This window comes from Lissotriton vulgaris, chromosome 11 (genome assembly GCF_964263255.1).
Source record: "Lissotriton vulgaris chromosome 11, aLisVul1.2, whole genome shotgun sequence".
NCBI lineage: Eukaryota > Metazoa > Chordata > Amphibia > Caudata > Salamandridae > Lissotriton > Lissotriton vulgaris.
In genome coordinates, this window is record NC_141699.1 from 398,332,903 (window position 1) to 398,352,626 (window position 19,724).

A 19,724-nucleotide genomic window follows, 5' to 3' on the forward strand; every position below is an offset into this window, starting at 1 on the left:
AGAGGGGAGGCTCTCTACCCAGGGGACCAGAAACCTGTCTCTTAGTGGCAGATGGCTGGGAACCAGTTAGGAACCACACCATGGTTGGTCGATTTTTAGGGGGCATCTCTAAGATGCTCCCTGGGTGCATTTTAATTAAATCCCACACTCATCCATGCCAGCTTAAGGTGCTGGGAAGTTTGATACCAAACTTCCCTGTTTCAGTAAAGCCATCATGTAGCTGTGGAGTTCCTGTTGACGGACTCCCAGCCCATGTACTCAAAATGGTTCCACTGCACTAACAATGTCTGTGGTTGGCACAGACACTGTAGGGGCATATTGCTCTAGCAACTATGCCCTCACCTGTGTATGGGTACCCTGCCTTTAGGGCTGTAAGGCCTGCTAGAGGGGTGACTTACCCATGCCACAGGCCGTGTTGGTGGGCATGGCACACAGTGATGGGTGCCATGTTGATTCTTCAGTTTAGTCAGCACCAAAACACACAGCCTGCAATAACAAGGTGGGGGTGTTTTGATGAGGTCTCTTGAGGGTGGCACAATGCATGCTGCAGCCCTCAGAACCTCTCTGTTCACAAGGCCCATAGTACACTCGGTGCCTTTTACAAGGGATTTACAGGTGGCCCGGAGGTGTGCCTATTGTGCGTACAAAGGTACAATTTTGAAAAAGAACACAGGTGCTGGAGCCTGGTTAGCAGGATCCCAGCACACACTCAGTCAAATTTGCATCTGGTAGCTGGCAAAAAGATAGGGGGTAACCATGCAAAAATGGGTGTTTTCCTACATCATTTGAACAAGAACTTGTCAATTGAAATTTGAATAAAGCAGAACTTTGGGTACCTCAAGCTTACCATTATCACCACCAAATGTGGAGAAATACTGCCCCGGAACCAGAAACCTGCACTTAATATTGGTATTGAAAAGACTCTTGGCATTAGGGTTGGCAAACACATTGCCAGGGACAGAAAGCATATCTATTGAAGGCTATCTTCTCTCAGCTGAGTCCAGTCCTTGTTATTATGACCTGTGGGTGGGCAGTAGCTTGACTTCCTGCGAGATGAGAAGTTGACCCTGAGCAGCTGAACTGTGGTACATGACCCAGCTGACAAACGTTCTGCATAGACATGCCTCAGGGAACCAGTATTGTCCAGAATGCACAAGATCTCTGTAGTCAAGTTGGCTTTAAACTACTATAAAGACCACACATACAGACTGGTTTGTTGTGCTGCATAGACACTTTTCTTGTAAATAAACTCTGTTTCATCCACTCAATGTCCTAATAATGTATTTTTAATGGGCACAAAAATGTATTGTGGGTCTCTTTATATATATATCTGACACAGGAAGAACCAGGGTGTAGAGAACATTATTTGATAATCTGGCGGGTCCTGAGGAAGGTGGCTCTTACTGCTATCTATTGCCACCGAAACGCGTCGACCAGGTCTATATAAAATCCTACATTTTGTAGTGACCCTGGTTTTGGGCGTTAGACTAGAACCAACGAAACGCGATAACTTGCACAGATAATTTGTGGTATGAATGTGTGTGAAGTATGTATGTGTGGTTTGATTGTTGTTTGTTCTCTACCTGGTCACATTTTGTTTACTATATGAATTTATGAATTGTTTCTCATGTTGCTAAATTGTGTATATAATGAATGTTTTTTTTGTACTTTTTAATAACAATGTTTAAAAGATATTAAAAAAACTCAACAAATAAAAAAGAGATTGGAAATAAGAAACAGTAACATTTGTGTTTTGTTATGTCCATGTCAGACTTTAAGAGGCTAAAACCCTTAATAAAAATAGAGAGGTCACGAGGGAGTCTGTGCTTTGAGTAGTTGTCATATCATATTTCTTTCCCCTCTTCTCCCTGACCTGCGAATTAGTACCTTAGAGGGGGTCCAATTACTTTCAAGGAGTAGACACTTTTCTGCATCATTACTGCTGCTCGAGAGCCTGTACCGTTCCTGACACAATCATACTTGTAGGGCGTGTGTATCTGCTACCACCCAGACTTGGGGGAATGTGGATGTTTTGCAACTTCACACCCATGGTAGGTGGTCAGGTCCACTCACCTGTCATTATTGTAGTTTGAGGTCATGGCTGGTCCTTAATCCTACAGTGCAGCTCCCAGTTGGAACTGGAGAAGTGGTAAGAACCCAAGGTGAACTCGTTCTGGTGAAGGTCCCACCACTGGCAAATGTTGAAATAGGCAGACTTATATCTGCATCTTCCACCCCACATTAAATATATTGAGACTAGTTGGGTCAATAACTTTCCTCTTTATTGAACCTTGTTGCAGATTCCTGTTAGCCTCTGTAACTTGATTTATCACCTTAAACTTCCTCCATTCATTTAACTTTGGTGGGACCCTTGTACTTTGGGCACTGACATTTTGGCTGAAGAGAGTTTACTACTTTTGCCACTGGAAAATCCGCAGATGGGGCCTCAGCTACTGGGTTGTCGGGTGGTTCTCACAGAGACAATTTAGACAGAAGGCCACACCTACCATAGCAATCTTTTTATATGGGAATTTTATTCCTGAAACCTCTATTTCGTTGCTTGAGACTTTGTTACCCAACAAGATAGTAAGCCCAAAAATGCATATGTTCTCCTAGTTTCCCTGAGCACAGCCATGCATAGAATGAAAGTTGTTAAAATAAACCTCGAGCCTTTGTGTTGTTTTATTGCATGTAGGACTGGCTATTCTAATGTGTATTTCAAACAAGTGTTTAAAGCGCACACATTTTAAAGAGATGAACATACTCAGTGTAACCCCAGCACACTTACTTTCCCTATGCTTCATGCATGGAAAAGCCACCACTGTTTGTAGTTCGGGCCACACCTAGAGGATAGGACATTACTCCATACTGTGTGGTTGGAAACATCATCAAGGGGTACCTGGGGTCACAATAGTCTCATTTGTGTGGTGGTTTGAAAAGAGGGACATTGGGGTTGTGTGTGTGTGTGTGTGTGTCTGTGTATGTACAGGTGACAGAAGGCATGTGCAGAATCAGAGAGACTGTAGTAGATAGATGATGTTAGGAGGTAAGCCATGAGGGTGTTAGTCGTTCAATAGTGAGGCACTCTCTAAGGGCACACTGTTTGGGTGTAGGTTAGTAGTGAGCCATTTGTGAAGGGTAGTAGTGAGGCTGTGTCTGCTCCATTTTATATAGCAATACTGTCTTTATGCTAAACTGAAGTCTACTGTGTCTAAATGACTCATTGTGTTCCAGGTCTCGGGCCAAGTTCACCAAATTTCATGTGTCCAGCGAAGGAACCATAGAGGAAAATGGTGAAAGAATGCTGCAGGTACAACAATTTCTTATCCAGCTTCCAGTACCATCACATGAGCAATGGTAGCATTCAATTACTGGACTAAAATAAAGGATGTTTTCCCATTGTGCATCACACCTTAATGGTTCACACCTTTTTTGGGCCCTGTGAGCAATCCAGACTTTAGACTCCAACCTAAGTTATCAATCAAAAGATTTTCTGCAACCCCAACATTCAAACCCCATCTACTACTCATTCAGATTCCTTGGCACAAGGTATATTTCATTCAGAATCATTGTCCCTATCCATATGCCACAACTTACCCCGAAGCTATTTATAAACCTTACCCACAGGCCTGCTTGTTCCCCAAGCTCCCAGACAATCTGCAATCTCAACCAAAGGGCATCCTGCTTCCCAAGCCACAACCATTGCTGCACCTTAAGGCAACCCCATTCTCCATTAAGTCAAAGAATTGCTTTATTCGGTTAAAAAGTTTAAAACCATCAAAGCACACCACAATATTACATTTCACAGTTGATCCTATTAACATACAACGGTGACACATCTAAATACATAATAATAATAATAAAAGTGCTTTACATTTAGCAGACGCATGAGCAAGATAAAAAATTTGTCACACACTGAAGACTGTTAGCTTTATAAAAAATCTAAAATTCATATAAAAATTGTCACAGCATAAAAAATCTTTAAAATACTGGGGACAGCATTCCAGATGGGGTGGAGAGAGGGGCTTTAAGGTATCGATAATTGCTTTCCGCATCTCATGTAACTCGACACCCCAAAACATACCACAGTGGTCCCAAGCATTTGTAGGTAGACCAACGCTGGTCTGACCTGCTCAAAATTATACCCTCTTAACAGTGGCAAAATGAATTTCATACGTAGTGATACGTAAAACTTACAGAAAAAGATCATGTGGAGCATGTTTTGCTCAGAATTATTGTCACATGGGCACGGCCCCAAAGTCCCACTATTAGCAAACCCTCTGGGAAAAGACAACAGCCATGGTAGCATGTTATGCTTAAACCTTAGTAAGACAAACAGATGGAATGGCTTGCTTACAAAGGGTAGGTACGGCTGTATCTCTCTCCCTATACTTAGCATAACAAAATTTCTGACCGAGGGTTTGACCAATTCCTCTTCCTCCCTTTGTAGCATCGCCCTGCTTAAAAATTGGGATTTTACTGCCCTAATTGCAATTTTACTTAAAGCCCTAGGGTTTGTGAACAAATCAGGGCTACCCATTGCATCCATTTGCATTTTAATATACCGGATCCAAGGTATAGCCAGGGCCTTGTTTAGGGACAGACAATCTTGGATAATTAGTTGGTTTAAATTCGGGGGTTGTTGTGCCCAGATTCTTAGCCACCCTAATATCGGTGCCACAGCGATCTGATCTGAAATGTAACCCACCCCCAGATCTTCATGTATATTAAAAATGGCTGCGGATTGAGGAAGCGACAACACTTTTCTAAAAAAGACATTTTCAACAGTTTGGATCTCCCTTGCTTTAGTATAACCCCATACCTCACTCCCATATGACACCATGGGCACACATTTAGCGTTGTAAATTTACGTGAGGGCCGGGAGAGGCTTACAGCCTAAGCGTTTCGCAAAGCCCAGCAGGGCTCCTGTGGCCCTCGCTAGTGTGTTTTTCTTCAAAACGCGTTGCATAGCCCATGTCCTTCTGTCATCAAACACAATGCCCAGGTATGGGCAGGTGGGGACTTTAATGAGCGCCTGTCCTTTACAAAAAAATGATGCCTTTTTCGCCTGTCCGCTGCCTAACGACATGGCATGTGACATTTTAAAATTGGTTTTCAGATCTAGTGAGTCCATAAAATCAATAAAACAGTCTAAAAGCGATTGTAATCCTCTTGCTGTCCTAGCCACTAACACAGCATCATCTGCGTAAAGAAGAGCGGATCTTTTTTTGGCCAACTCTCAGAATGTCCTTGCATGCTGAAGTTAGAGCATCGCCCAGCTTATTAATATAAAGTGTAAAAAGCAGGGGAGCCAGGATACAACCTTGTCTTACCCCTCGCTTTACTGGCCAGGCGTCCGTCAGGCTCCCGTTTTCATTATAACGAACTGCTGCGGTGGTGTTCTCATAGATAACAGCTAGGAAGGATATCAGTATGGGGTCCAACCCTATGTCAAACAGGGAAGTCCAAAGTTTTTGCCGGTTTACAAGGTCGAAAGCAGTGGACAAATCCATAAAAGCTAGATGTAGGTCCCCCTGCTTTGCGACCGTGTACTTCCCTATCACGAGATGTAAATTGAGGCATTGACCCACAGTGCCTCTCCCTTTTCTGAATCTGTACTGCAGATCAGAGATGACGGCATTCTCTTCCACCAGTTTGTCAGCCTCTCTAGTATGACTTTTCCCATTATTTTGGCCGCCGAGTCCAAGAGAGAAATCTGCCGGTAACACGCCGAGTCCTCTCTTGAACCCTTTTTGAATATTGGGACAACAACCGCTTTGGCCCAGGACACTGGAGGGCCCACTTTAGTAGCTGCATTAAAAACAGAAGTTAAAATCTTTGCCCAATATTGCGGATCTGCCCTGTATAGGGCTGCCGGCACCCCGTCCGGTCCTGGGGCTTTTCCATGGGCCGTGGACTCAATGGCATCCAAAACTTCTTCCTCAATAAAATTAATTTTTCCTGCCCATTCAGAATCACCTTGAATCGTGAGAGATGAATTATTTATGTCTGCGTAAAGACCACCAAAATGCTCCACCCACTTTTCTGGGGGGATGATACAATCCTTGTTTGTATTTTCTGTCTCATTAAACAAAGGACTGTTAATCACTTTCCAGAATTGCGTGCTACTTTTCAGGTCACTCACTTTGGAAAGTTCCTCCCAAGCCATATCTTTTAGCTCGATTTTCCTTCGTTTAATAGCTTTCTTGTAGGCCCTTCTTGCCTCAGCAATCCTCTGGGGATCCTTATCTGATTCTTTTAATACTTCAAGGATTACCCTGTGGGTATCAGTACAGGCTTGGTTAAACCAATTTTCCAATTTCTTAGGCCTAACTTTACTTTTCCCAGTCAGATTGGTTGCTACCTGTTCTGTGATACGGTTAAAAGCACAGGGGATATCCCTTGGGTCTGCACTAGCACCTAAACAAATAGTCAGGTCCTCAGATTTACTCCTGTACAGACATTCCAGGAAATCAGTAGGAGTGATCATCTCCCACCTTAATCTTCGACCTTGGCATTTAGAGTCTATACTTAGATTTGAGATAGGGGCAGAAACAGTCTCTTTTTTGAGGGCCCTGATATTAATGTCTATCGTGAGTGGGTTATGATCACTAAATCCTCTCTGTGTGACAGTCAAAGAGCCTGTTAAGTTTCTCATGAGACATCACACTAAAATATAGTCTATAATAGACTTTTTGCCTTGCCCGTTAAACGTGGGGACAGGGTGCTGAGATTCCTCTTGATCTGGTGCAAACAGATAATGGGCTGATAAAAGACTCTCCAAAAACTGCCCACTCTTAGTGTGCTCGAAGTGGGTATTCCCAACAGGGTCGTTATCAGAATCCATATTCTGGAAACAGTGCATGTGACAAACATGTATGTTGAAGTCGCCAAGCACTAAAAGATAATAAAACGTATCATTCTGTTCCTCATAGTCGTCCAGAAACCCAGATAGAGCTCTCAAATGGTCCAATTCATCACTCCGGGTGAAAGAGTTATAAAAATTAATCACCAGGATTGTAGGCAGATTATCCCCCTCTAATCTTACTGCTAAAATGTTTTGGGAACTTGTCGCTATGAGTTTTGCTTTATACAGTAATTTTAGACTAAATAACCGCAAAAGCCCCCCCTGGCTCTTCCCATGATAGACGGTGTTGCAAATTTGCTAAATGATTGGTAGCCATCCAAATGGTAGCCTTCTCTACCTTCCCATGTTTCCTGCAGGGCAATAATGTGGTGAATTGAGAGAAAAGTCTCCCAGTTTCTATCCCCTCTTTTGGATCGTGGCCCGGCAATATTCCATGACAGGATCGTTATCTTATTCTCCAGTGCGTCGGATCTTACTTCCTTGCACTCCTTATTCCCTGTAGATACTGACTGTGTTACCAGTATAGAGGGAGCCCCCGCTTCCACTGTAAGGGTCACTCCTGGAAGTTCGGAGTCTAGGGAACCCACTCAGCAGCTGACCTTGATGTGGGACTGCTTCTCGTATAATCCCCTTGTCTAGGCAAAGAGGTTGGGATTATGTCACCAGGTGACGTAACACTATCTACCACTGAGAGACAAAAACCCTGTGTAAAAGGAACAGTGGACTGACGCGCACTATTCCTGTCCAGTAAACTGGCTGGACCTGATACTGGAATGTCTTCGTCCCCAAGTATCTTGTTGTTATCAAGTGACCGTCAGTCTACCCCCTCCATCCCCATTAATAAGGAGAAGCGATTTGAGGTGTCAAGGTTGAACATGGGAGGTATATCATTACGTAAACTTTGTTTGCCCTTGCTCGGGGGGTTAGTCACCAGCGCTTTTGGATAAATGTAACTTACATCTTTGGTGGATATGCCTCCCTCATAATCCCCCGTGAACTAATCTTGAATGTAATTAGTGGTCCTTCGATCCCTAAAGTTTATGACGATTACGTCCCCAGGTACATCCTTCGGTCTTCTACCGACCCATCCCAACCTTCTGACGAATAGGATTTCGCCATCTAGGTTAGGCGGTAATGGCCTTTTCACTCTTAGCCAAAACATGACCTTATTCTTAAGCGTCTGATAGCTTTCAAATGTTCCAGCTGCTAACTCAGGTACCCCTGTTAAAACGATGACAAGAGGTTCTGCCTCCGGAGGGAGGTCTATATGTTGGACAGGCCCTATAGTCTGCTTATCTTTGTGGGAGGTCCTCTGTGTATTACCCAAAGTTTCATGACCTTTCATGTTTGCTTGTCTTTTATCTGATATTTCCCTGTTATTAGTAAGGTCAGGGGGAAATTTTGGTGTTTGTTTACCCGTTATAATGTTATCCCGGGTGTTGGGGAGCGGCTTACTAGTAGTCACATTATTTGAAGCTTTGGGCACTATCCTCGGCTCTAATTTATTTAGGGTTTGACTTTTATTTGCCATCTCTTTTAGTAGATTTGAGCTGGCAATTCCGACCTCTGAAATGGATCCCAATTGCTCAGTCAAACGTTTAACCCTCTCAATTAAAGGTAAGATCAGCGATTTAATTAATTGCTCGATGTTATTCATAAGCAGTTGCACAATGTGTGTATTTAAATGGCCTTGAGTGGATTCGCTTGATTCTGGGCTTTTGGGCGTGATAGGAGTCCCTTCTATCCGGCAAACATTTGCTCGGCTACCTTTATGCTTTCGCCCACCCCTCTTTCTTTTCGTGGAATTGGCCTGCCCTAAATTCCCAGAACTGGTCGGCTTATCTGATACTAGATCACCACAGATTAAAGATAGAGAATCGTCCGACACTGAGGGGGGGTTTCAGGCCCAGACTAGAAGAGTCCCGTGGGGTCTGGGGGGTTGCTGGGAGATCTTGTAATTGTAAAGGTATTCCTATAGTACTAGTTAATTCAGAGGATATAGTAGCATGCATTGGGGACTTTGCTGATTGAATAATCCCTAAAGAAGAGCGTTTTCTTTGACATTCTAGGGATATGCGCCGCTCAGTTAACATAATTTCTTTTTCTAGTACTGAGGTGGCTCTTGTGATAAAAGCATCCAGGGTCCCTTGGACGGAGCCTCCTGTTAGAGATTGTCGACCTGAATTCAGGATATTAGACATCTCAAAAACGGTAAACGCAATACAAAGGTCAAATGCAAAAATATGTGGAGCAAAAAATCCTTACTGACAGAGCTCAGAGTCTTAAGTCATTGATCTCAGTTAGATGTGCGGGCTGCAGGATGTTAGGGGGGTGGCCCAGCCGCGGCCAGCCCCGGACTGCCACTGACGGCCCACCCTTTGCCCGGGCTTGGCCCGCGCCTGTCCCGCGAGGCGGGGGCTCTGCTTGTATTTGAGCGCCTCCAGGCGCAAGATTGCGGGTGGCGGCTTCCGGTTCAGCCGCAAGGGACGCTGGGATTCGTAGTCCCCCTCCGCACTGTGGCCGCGATTGAATGGCGGCGGCGGGAGGGAGACGAGCAGCGGCTGTACCCCAGTTCAGGAGAAGAATGTAGGTAAGGGTAGTCTCTTGGAAAGTATGTTTGCCCTAAGAACAAATGGCTCCAAAAAAGGACTCGCCATTCTCCACTAGTGGGTGCTGTCGTCCCAGTTCAGTTACTAGTGGGTGGCTATCTACACCGCATATTAACATTGCAGTTGTGCACAACTAAAAGTGTAATCAGAATACCAGTTCAGTTTAATGTTGGAGGAATTTCTGTTACTGTCTATTCCATAGCCCCTCCATATCAGGGTAAGAAGTACATGAGCATACTCTTGCTTCTCCTGCCTGGCTGTCCCTTGCCGGGCAGGAAAAGCATTCCCTTGCATGTGGATGTTCCTACGTATGTGATTAGAGATGTCACAGATTGCAATTTACGTAATAATGTTAAGGTTAGAACCTTATATTGTGGGGCTTTTATCCCGAATAACTGTTGGGCAATAGAATGTACAGAAAAACTACAATGAAAAACATCAAATGTTAAATGCTCAACTAGGCATCTGAAAATATAAAAAATTCTGAACTCAAACATCTGTCTTTTGAGGGACACTTCTAAATACAGATTCCTAATCTCTTGATTCCTCAACTTGTGAATCTCCTCAGATGTCAGACTTGATTTAGAAAGTCTTGGAATAGTCACTGCTTGATTGACTGCTTGCCAGCAGGAGGCACCATCTTCCTCCTTCATGACCCCATCCCACCTTCGCATAAGGCAACATGAAGCCACATAAAGGTCCCCCCCCCCCCCCCCCCCACACAGCCTCACGCCTGTAGAGACTTATCCAGTGCTCCACTCCTACTGATTTTGTTTTTTTATTCCAAATTGTCAGGGTTTACAGTAGGCAAGAATGTCACCCCCAAAGATGAATGAGTTAAAACTATGTCATGCGTGTAACACAAGAAGCGATATTGTTCTTAGTCAGTGACATAATGTACGTTGAAGGACAAGTCAACGTAGACACACTGGAAGTGTAGGTGAAGTTCTTTGATGTCCAGACACTTAAACTTCAGAAGAGATGGCACTGTTGTTAGTTCAGAAAACCGAGATACCTCTTGGATGTTAATCATAATCTGAGTTCCCTGGACCATCCTGGACTCCACAGCAAATTGAGACCTTCAATGAGGTCATATTGCAGATCTTCAAAATGGTTCCAGGCCCCATGGACCCACCTGTTGGCTTCCACTGGTCGGCCCATCCTGTCACCAGCTCACTGTGGACAAAGTCAGCTTGATTCATTGCTGGGCTGCACCTCAAGTCTCTTGCCACAGGTCCTGCTTGTTCCTTTATTGGCATTGCTTCTGACTTTAGTGCTGCCAGTCCCATATCTATCCCTGGCTCCAGCCAGAAACCTGGAAACTTCTTCTACAAGAGTTAGTCCAGTGTCTGGATATACCGTTACAAAAGGAAATCCTCAAACTGATGAGGACTCTACACTGGTTCCTGTGCCTCAACAGCAGTATTTAAGGAGGGGTGAGGCTGTTTCCGGATCAGATTGAGATACTATACAAGGCATTCACCTTGTTCCACACAGCCTAATTAATGATAAAGAAGTAGATAGTTTGCTCCTACCTCATTATTTGGATAATGGCCTTTATCTCCACTTGCAAAATGCCAGTGACTTAGATAACTCTGCGAAATCCACCATGGATTCCCTGTAGATGAACATGCCTCTTTTGCTGCATTGGTTCAGAGGGCTGTGAAAGTCCTAGTATTACCACTCCTAATGGATGAGGTTAAGTCTAAACTGCTGACAGAAATCTTATAGCCTGTGCCTGCTGCCACAGAGCCCTTGTTACCATTCAACGAAACCCTGACTGACCTGATCCTGACAACTTGGTCTAAGCCTTTCTTGGCCTCAGTAGGATAGGATAGGATAGGATAGGATGTACATTTGTAGAGCGCGAATTGCTGCCCAGAGGCGTCCAAGCGCTGAAAATACTGAGTCCCCGCACACGGCCAAGAAGGAGAGATGAAAGTAGAATTGACTAGACTGAATGAAATAGAAAAGTTTTCAGTTGTTTGTGGAAGGTCGAGAGATTTGGGTTGGTTCTAAGGTGCAGCGGGAGGGCGTTCCAGGCCTTGGCGCCATTATATGAAAACGTCCTGCCTCCGGATCTAGATCTTTTTATTCTGGGGGTCTTTGCAAGAGTGAGTCACTCTATAGCTAGAAGTCACAGACCAGCACTAAGTGATTATCCAACTCCAGAGAACGGTATAGTACTGGTATCCCCAAGTAAGGCCACTCTAAACTCTTTCCTGGTTTAAGCTGCCCAACACGGAATCCATGAGACTTGATGCTAAAGGCAAAAATAATTTTTCGGTCAGTTTAGATGTGTGTTGATTGAAAGCATTTTACCTCCTTGGTAGTTATATGAATTCCCTATAGGGTATAGCAGGTTAGGTTTTACCTGCATTGTCTGAAGATCTGCCCAACACTTTTTCCTGGACATTACAAGACCGATATGATCCAGGAAAAAACGTTTTGTGATACTTCTGTTTCTGTTGCTCCTGCAGTGGCCACTAGCTTCATTATGTGACTACTTTCCTGGTTACCCTCAACTGTCTTCTCTGGGGTTTTCCAACCTTTGCCGGTGGATATGCCCTATGATAGGGCCAGAGTTTTTGGTTAAATAAACTGATGCAGCCTTCGAGCACTTATAGGGCAGTAGAATTATGGGTTCTTCCTTCTGGTTACTTCGCCCTGCTCGTCAGTTTTCCAGCAGTAATTCTGAGAATTCTGAGGATATTCAAAGTTTACCTCAGCAGACTTTCCAGCATGTGCAGCAGCCCACTGACTTTTCATGGTGATCAGGGAAGGAGCGCTGCATGCTCAACAACCGCAGCAGCATTCCACATCCTCCTTTCTCCAGGCACTACTTCGCAACCTTATTGGTTTCCACTCAAGCGATCAGTTGCGATCAGCAGGTGTGTAGTGTAGTTCCTATATTCCCAATAGGCTCTGCGCATTGGAATAATATATCCTATAGATTTGACATAGGACTTAGGTCGCCTAGGTCTCTATCGAATATATTAGACTTAATTGTGAGTGCCAGCTAGCTCAGAGGTCACTAGAAACTTTCTCGAATTCACAAGAAGGGATTTGTTTCTGACAACCGCATAAACATGACAACTTTGTTTCCCCAAGATAAAACTGATCTTTAGAGTCGTGGAAACAATAGATAAGTATTTCACTCAGTCAATCATGCATGCTTCGTTTCACCAGAGGTGCAGAGAAACAGATAGTCTGGCGTTTTCAATAAAAGTATTTATTGAACAGTCTTCTTTCTCATGCAAACGAAATGAACTGCTACAATCGTAATACTGGTTGCAAAGTATAATGCATACAGTAAAAAGAGTATTATAAAATAATACTGTAAAAGCATGGTATAGTTTTTAAGCCATAAAATACATACATAAATAACAAAGACTAAAAGTACTCAACTGGTGCTTCTAAAATACGCCTACCCCAATGTACCTAACCTAAGTCTTGTATGAGGGAAGAAGTAATGAGGTGTAGCATAGGTTTAGTTTCTTTGCCAAGAATCTAACCAATATTTCTCTCAGGGTCTAATCAGCTCCGTACCTTGGTTTTTAGAATGAAGGAGGTCTGGTATCTCTGTCTTGAGACTCGATTTCCCAACACCCCGCAAGGGGAGCTTGGAAACACTGGAGCTGGATTCTCCGCGAGTGAAAGGCAGCCTCTCTGTCAGTGCGTCAGCGGGAGGGTCGATTTCCTTCGGCACTTGCTGTAGCGAGCTGCGTCAGGCAAGTAGATAGTCGAACTGCTCCAAACCACCGTGTGTTTGCTACAGCAAGTGTAGGCATATTTAGACCTTGAAGGTGCCTAGTTCGACGTAAAGTCGGACATAATAATGTCACCAAAGAATGTAGTTCTTTGAAAACGCTATGATTTCTAGGACAAATCAATATTCAAGAAAGGGGATGTCCCCGACTGTTGAAGCAGAGTTTTTCCAAGAAATCGTTGTGGCTTTTTGGAACTAGTGGAAGTAACCATGCCGGTATTTGGACTGGATGGGTTATGTCTAAATATGGTTGTGATTTCTATGCCTATATAAGGGCAAGGTGATTTGTACCTATATAAGGGCATGAATCGGGAAAATTACACTAGGGTCCTAAAAAGCTATACAACACCCACTCCCCTTTATTATGTTCGATATTACTAAATTCAAAGCATTTAAAACATATCTAAAGCATGATGTGTATAACATCCCTCCCAAAATACATAGAATGCATTTGAAATGGTTGTACACGAAAATTAGCATTTGTGCTGTACGCATTTTTAAAGCAATATGTCATTCAAAGCATGTACTGTGAAACTAGAAAAAATGCTTATCAGAATGAGTCATGAAATAACATTGATGAAATGGCCCTTAAATACAGAAGAAAGGTCGAGACCATTCCAATGCAGAAAATATATACTGTTTTTAGTTGTGGACAAGGTCAATTATTGTCTCTTGGAAGTGTTTCAAAGAATTCTTGTTCTCTAAGAATAATTCTACTTTAAGCAGATTACTTTGTGCCAAAAAAAGTTCAATTTTGGAAAAGTCAAATCAGAGAAAAATAGAGTTCTAAAGTTGAAAGCTTTGTCATTAAAAATTAAGGCCGAATACAGAGTCCCATAGAACACTGTGTGCTAACTTCAAAAGCAATTTCCGTTCGTAGGAGAAAACATTAAATCTTCTAACCTGGCAAAAAAATTATCTACCACAGTAGGTGAAAGTTGGACCACTTCATTAAGTAAACCGATAGCACAAAAATGTTAAGCATCCCCGTCTGCTTTAGCTGCATTAGCAATGTTCGTTGGAGATGGAGATGAAGGTGGTACCTATCGATCCACAGATTGCAGATTGCATCTGTGAGATCTCGATGGATGCCGTCATCAGGATTGATAGCCGCTGGGGACAACACGATGCATGGGCCGTTACCGAACCAAGCAGGGTATCAACATCCGTTGGCAGTGCTGATGGAAGTGTTAGACAGACGTCCCACATGCATTCTTCTCCACATAGCAGGCATCGTAGTACAGGTAAGATGCGAACTTGCCAGATTGGTTGGAATGATAGGAACCACGTGGTATTCAGGTCTCTTACGACACTTCATTGCCAGGAGAGTGTTCTCAATGGTAATCTGGGTGTCGTTGCTGACCGGACTTGCCATATCGGAGCAGGAGAAATAAGAATAGTATTCCTGCTACGAGTCCCAAAATGAGAGGCAGGCCGCCGGACACAGAGTAAACGAAGTTTGGAAAAATGCCTCGGACTGCTTCAAAGGGTGCTAATAGTCCCGAAAAACGGTCTTAAATACATGTACAATACCACTGGTATCAGACATGTTTAAGATACAACCTAACCTTTCTACGAAATGTATGCAGCAGTTTGGTGCTAATAGGGCATGTATCTCTGCATAGGACCTTGCAACTTGAAGTTCATAAGTCTCTTTAGACGAGGTCAGTGGCACAGTTTTTTGTAAAAGAATGGCTTTCATTCTGCTTAGGGTATCAATTCGAATAGAAGAGATGTTCAGTGAAGGCCAAAGCGGTGACTCCCCGTTTGTTTTAGCTTTAGGAAACAATACTTGCATACAACAAGTGACCCTGGCTGACACAGTTACGAAGTAAGGTTTTCGTGACATCATTCCACAACAGCTTTTATCATTCAACATTACATAGCTCCCGTTAGAAAGCTGCCTAAAAATTGGATCTATCACTGCTGCTGGAGAACCTTGCAGGTGGCAGGATAAATTGTTCGAAGAACCTTCACAGGCCCCATTTAAATTAATACCCTGGCATAAGAGTGTACCACTTTGTGCACTTTTGCATTGTGGACCACTAAGAAATACCTCTTTTCCCCCACTCCAACATCTGTGTGTGTATGGTAATTCCCAGGTTGACTTTATGTATTTCTTACCCAACCTTTCATAAACGGCAACTGGTAAATGTTTCAAACAGTATTGAGTGATTATCCTGTGAATTATCCATTCTGTTGCAGGCTTTTCCGAAACAGTTAATGGTAATCTTTCCAGTTTTTCAATGCTCAGCACTGTATAGTCTGCTCCTTTCTGTGCTAAACTGATTTGTTTATCTATAAGGTTAAATACAGCAAACAATGACGTGGTGTTGATCAGACGCCATGGCACATATCCAGAACGATGATTTTGCAACGTCCATCCTAATAGCATTATAGAACGTAATTGTGACTGTCCATGCTGTATCATGAGCAAGTCCTGTTCCATTATGTCAATGGCAGAGGATACTATGCTGTCCTAAGAATACAATCTGGATCACAGGGTTGTTAACCCATTGTCAACTACAGAGAGTGCTTTCTCTAAATTAATACGATCAATTTCTCGTATTCTTTCTGCAGTCTCTGCCTGTGTCTCTTTCCAAGCTTCATTATAAATGGCATATATACCTGCGTATATGAAACGTTCATGACGTCGTTTTGCCGGACCTTGTAAGAAGTCCCTTAAATCAACGCCATCTTTAAGTAAAGATAAGTGTTGTTTAACCTCTGTCAGTGTAGATTTTTGCAGCCACTCAAGGCACAGTTTTCTTACACTGTATATTGTTACTACCCCTGGATGTTCTCTCTCGACATATCTTGAATCTGGCCAAGTTACTGTAAACCCTTGTGTCTTGTTCAGGAATCTATCTTGACAGTTATTCGTGTCGGTGGGCTAGATTAACCATGCATTCCAATCAGGATCAGTTCTGTATTTAAGTAAAATAGTTTTTACGTCGACCCCTCCCTCTGGTGTAGGTGCAGGTGTAGGTGTAGGTATAGACGATTTGTTCAAATCTTTGATCTTGGCTAGACCAAGACAGTATGTCTGTTGCACAGTGTCGTTTAAAAACATGATTTGTTCAGGAATAATGCAGGCTCGAAATAAAGCTTCTATTCCCTGCACTTGCCAGTCTTTTGAGCACCAGACAGTTTTTGTTTCTATGTTGTCACTCCAAAAGTCAAAACCTAACGAGGACAGCTGGGCATAAAAGGCTGCTGAATAAATTTGCTTTGTATTGGTCAACATACTTTTCATTCCTGTCTTATTAACATTTCTAAAGTAAAATGTTTCCGGATTTGTGGTATTAAAACCTGAGAAGTATAGACATTTTTCATAGAATGTTTTTGAGCTACCTTTTGGTGGCGTTGGACAATGTTCCCATTGATTGAAAGCATAAACATTTTTAGGGCTTGCAGATTTGTACAAATAATGATGACCATAGTGATTATAACAATACATTTGTGCATAATCTGATAAACCTTCTAAGTATTCATATTTTGTAAATTTTGCAGACATCTCTAAATCTGAGATCATATTACTAACAGTCTCAAAGTCCCAATCATCAGAAAATGTGTTTTGTGAAACAAAGTCGCTCAAGGAAACCTTAAATTGATGTGGAATCTTCAGCAGCTCTGCCGGACCATAGATATCATAATCAGTTCTATCCCATGCTATAGGAACGGCTGTGATGTTTACTGATGTCCAGTCTCTTTGTTCACGATGAGATGAGTTGTGCGGCTTCAGGAGCAAGTTGATGTTCTTACTTGCTGTGTCCATTTTACTATATCTTCCATTTATCAGCATCCCCAAAGTTAATACCATGATTAGCCAAATTAGGAGAAAAAGGACGCCTAGCATATTTCAAAGTTCAACCCATGGTGAAATCAGATACGTTTTTTCAAGTTGCTGAAAGAGTTCTGTTAAATGATCTTTAAAAGTTTTATTTGCTGGCGTCATTTCAGGCTCACTGGGATCCTCAGAAAACGTATCAAATTTGATGAAATAGCCAGAAGCAGTTCTGTCAATTGTTGGAATTGCATCAGGATTATTTGAAATCGCTGAGGCTACCGGATCCTTTGTCATATTAGTGTACTCAGATGCTACATCATTGTAGACGGGAGTGTCTTGACGAACTGTAATTTGGGTCTCAAGAGGCACAAGTTCCATAGCTTTATTGCTTAGTTCTTTGTTCTGTGCTGCAGAGTCTTCAAATGTTATCAGTCTCTCAGTCTAAACCTCTTGGATAGTAGCAAGATTTAGTCTTCTTCTACATCTTTGTAGTCCACTGGGCCTACTACTTATTATCGGCCACATGATGTGGTTTGACCAGGTCGATGGATACAAATCTGTTCTCTTTTCTTCCAGCAAGGGACGGCAGTAACACTATTTGTACAGGATTGCTAGTACAGGTATTGGTTGTCTGTAAGAAGGCCCAAATTCCTTCTTATCTGCAACCTTTTCTCTGACTAGATCCCCAATCTTTGGAATCCAGACAGGCCATGCTGGGACAGGTGGTTTCCCTTCAGTGGTCATTGGCTTCTGTAATGTGTTGCTTAGACTTCTTCTTGTTTCATCTAAGTCCTGCAAAACAGCTAAACGGTCTTTGATATCAAAGGGTTTTTGTTCCGCCACTGAAGTATGATGATCGAGGTCCTCGATAAGCATTCTAGTACCAAAAAGGATTTCACATGAAGTGATTCCACCCAGAGAATTTCTTGGCAGATTTTTAAAACTATGTTGGACACTTATTAGATGTTTGACCCACCCGTCACCCGAGCCTTATACCCTAGTTGTTATAGATTGCTTTATGTCCCGTTTTTTTCTTTCCACTACCGAATTTCCCTCAGGATGGAATGGACTTGAGTACCGCAATGCAACGCCCAGATTGGCCATGGCCTCCTTGTAAGCTTGAGAGCTAAACGCAGGACCCTGGTCAGAATGTAGTGTGCCGATTGCGTATGTGCCGATAAAGACTCGCAGATCTTTTAGAACAGGTTGGGCGTCAGCCGAGCGCTGAGGCCACATCCAAATGGATCTCTCTTAATATTTGTGGGACCGCATTCGTCCATGGGGACGTCTGCGTGTAGATAGTCTAATGCTGTCTAACAATGGTGTCTATACTGGGCTGGCTATACTGTAGTCCGGTATCTGGCGGCTTTCTTTGCTGCGATCTCTGTTGCAGTTGGGGCAATTAATTGCAACTTCGTGAATGAGACCATTCATCCCAGGCCACCAGTACGTCTCTTTTAATTCTAGAATGGAATCAAAGCACCTCTCCGCCTCCTGTTTGGAATTACTCTATCCCCCACTCCAGGGATTCAAGCAAAAGGGACTGTGTTTGCATCAATTATGTATGAATATTCGAGTGGATGCTTTAGAGGTAACGCTGCACCGCTTCCTTTGCTTGTGGCATTGACAGCTGGCATAGTTTTGCCGTCTATTTTTGAGTGATTGCAGCTACGGAAGCCGCTTGCACAGATGCCTTTGCGGCTTCATCAGCCAATGTATTCCCTTCAACGTGAACGCCATCACGCTGATGACTCATTGTATGGATTACGTGAGTCTTTTGTAGTTCTTTCTGTAATTGAACTACTTGTTCCCAAAGCAACTTATGTTTGATTGTGCCACCTTTTGCATCTTTGAAACTGTTTTGAACCCAGGTCTGCAAGTATTCATATAATGACTGGACGCAGTAATACGAATCGCACACTATGAGTGTGGGGAATTTGCAATCGGTATTTTCAAGCGCCATCTTGAAAGCCTGTAGTTCAGCTCGCTGAGATGTACAGTCTCTGAGAGATTGAGTTTTTGTGACCATAGGCCTGAATTTACCATCACGCCAGCGACATCTAACAATCGCGCACACAGCACTATAAGCTTGTTTACCCCCAATTGCGGGCTGTGCTGATCGTCTGCATAGATTATACATTCATACTGTTCTAGAGGCAGAATCTCAGTGGGCAGAGTACATTCTTGTTCGTATTGTAAAAATTCCTGAGTTTTTAAGTTGGGGTCAAAAACGTAAGAGTCAAAGACAAAAAGGAAGGTGCACTAAACAAATGAAGAGGATGTCGAGTCTGGGAAAATTCTTCTTTACTTTTCAATTTCTTTTGGTAACAACAGCGGCACACAGCCAACGCGTTTCGTTCCTCTGTGCCTGGGAACTTCGTCAGGGTTGTAAACAATTATAAAGGACTCACATAAATACACAGGCAAGAGCGATAACCATACAAAAGTCCAAAAGGAATACAGTAAAAACAGACATAAATAGTCTAAAAACAATGTGAATCATACTACAGTAATAGAGCACCCAAGATGACCCAATATACACATATAAAAAAATACACAATACAGGTAATAAACATCTAAAAATACATATAAATATGGCCCCATAAGCGTATTCCCTATCAATACAAGAGACACAAAAGATTGTTTTAACCGTGGGGATACAAAAAAGAACTTATGTCTAAGGCCAAT

General features: G+C 42.9%; 1 protein-coding gene across 1 annotated transcript in view; it reads left to right on the top strand.

Moving 5' to 3' along the window:
• LOC147679864 (poly(ADP-ribose) glycohydrolase-like) overlaps positions 1–19,724 on the top strand; it is a 471,979-nt gene that overhangs the window by 261,768 nt on the left and 190,487 nt on the right. Inside the window, exon 10 of the mRNA XM_086943423.1 lies at positions 3,235–3,310. Coding sequence (XP_086799549.1) covers positions 3,235–3,310 — 76 coding nt within the window. The remainder of the gene's footprint in view (positions 1–3,234; positions 3,311–19,724) is intronic.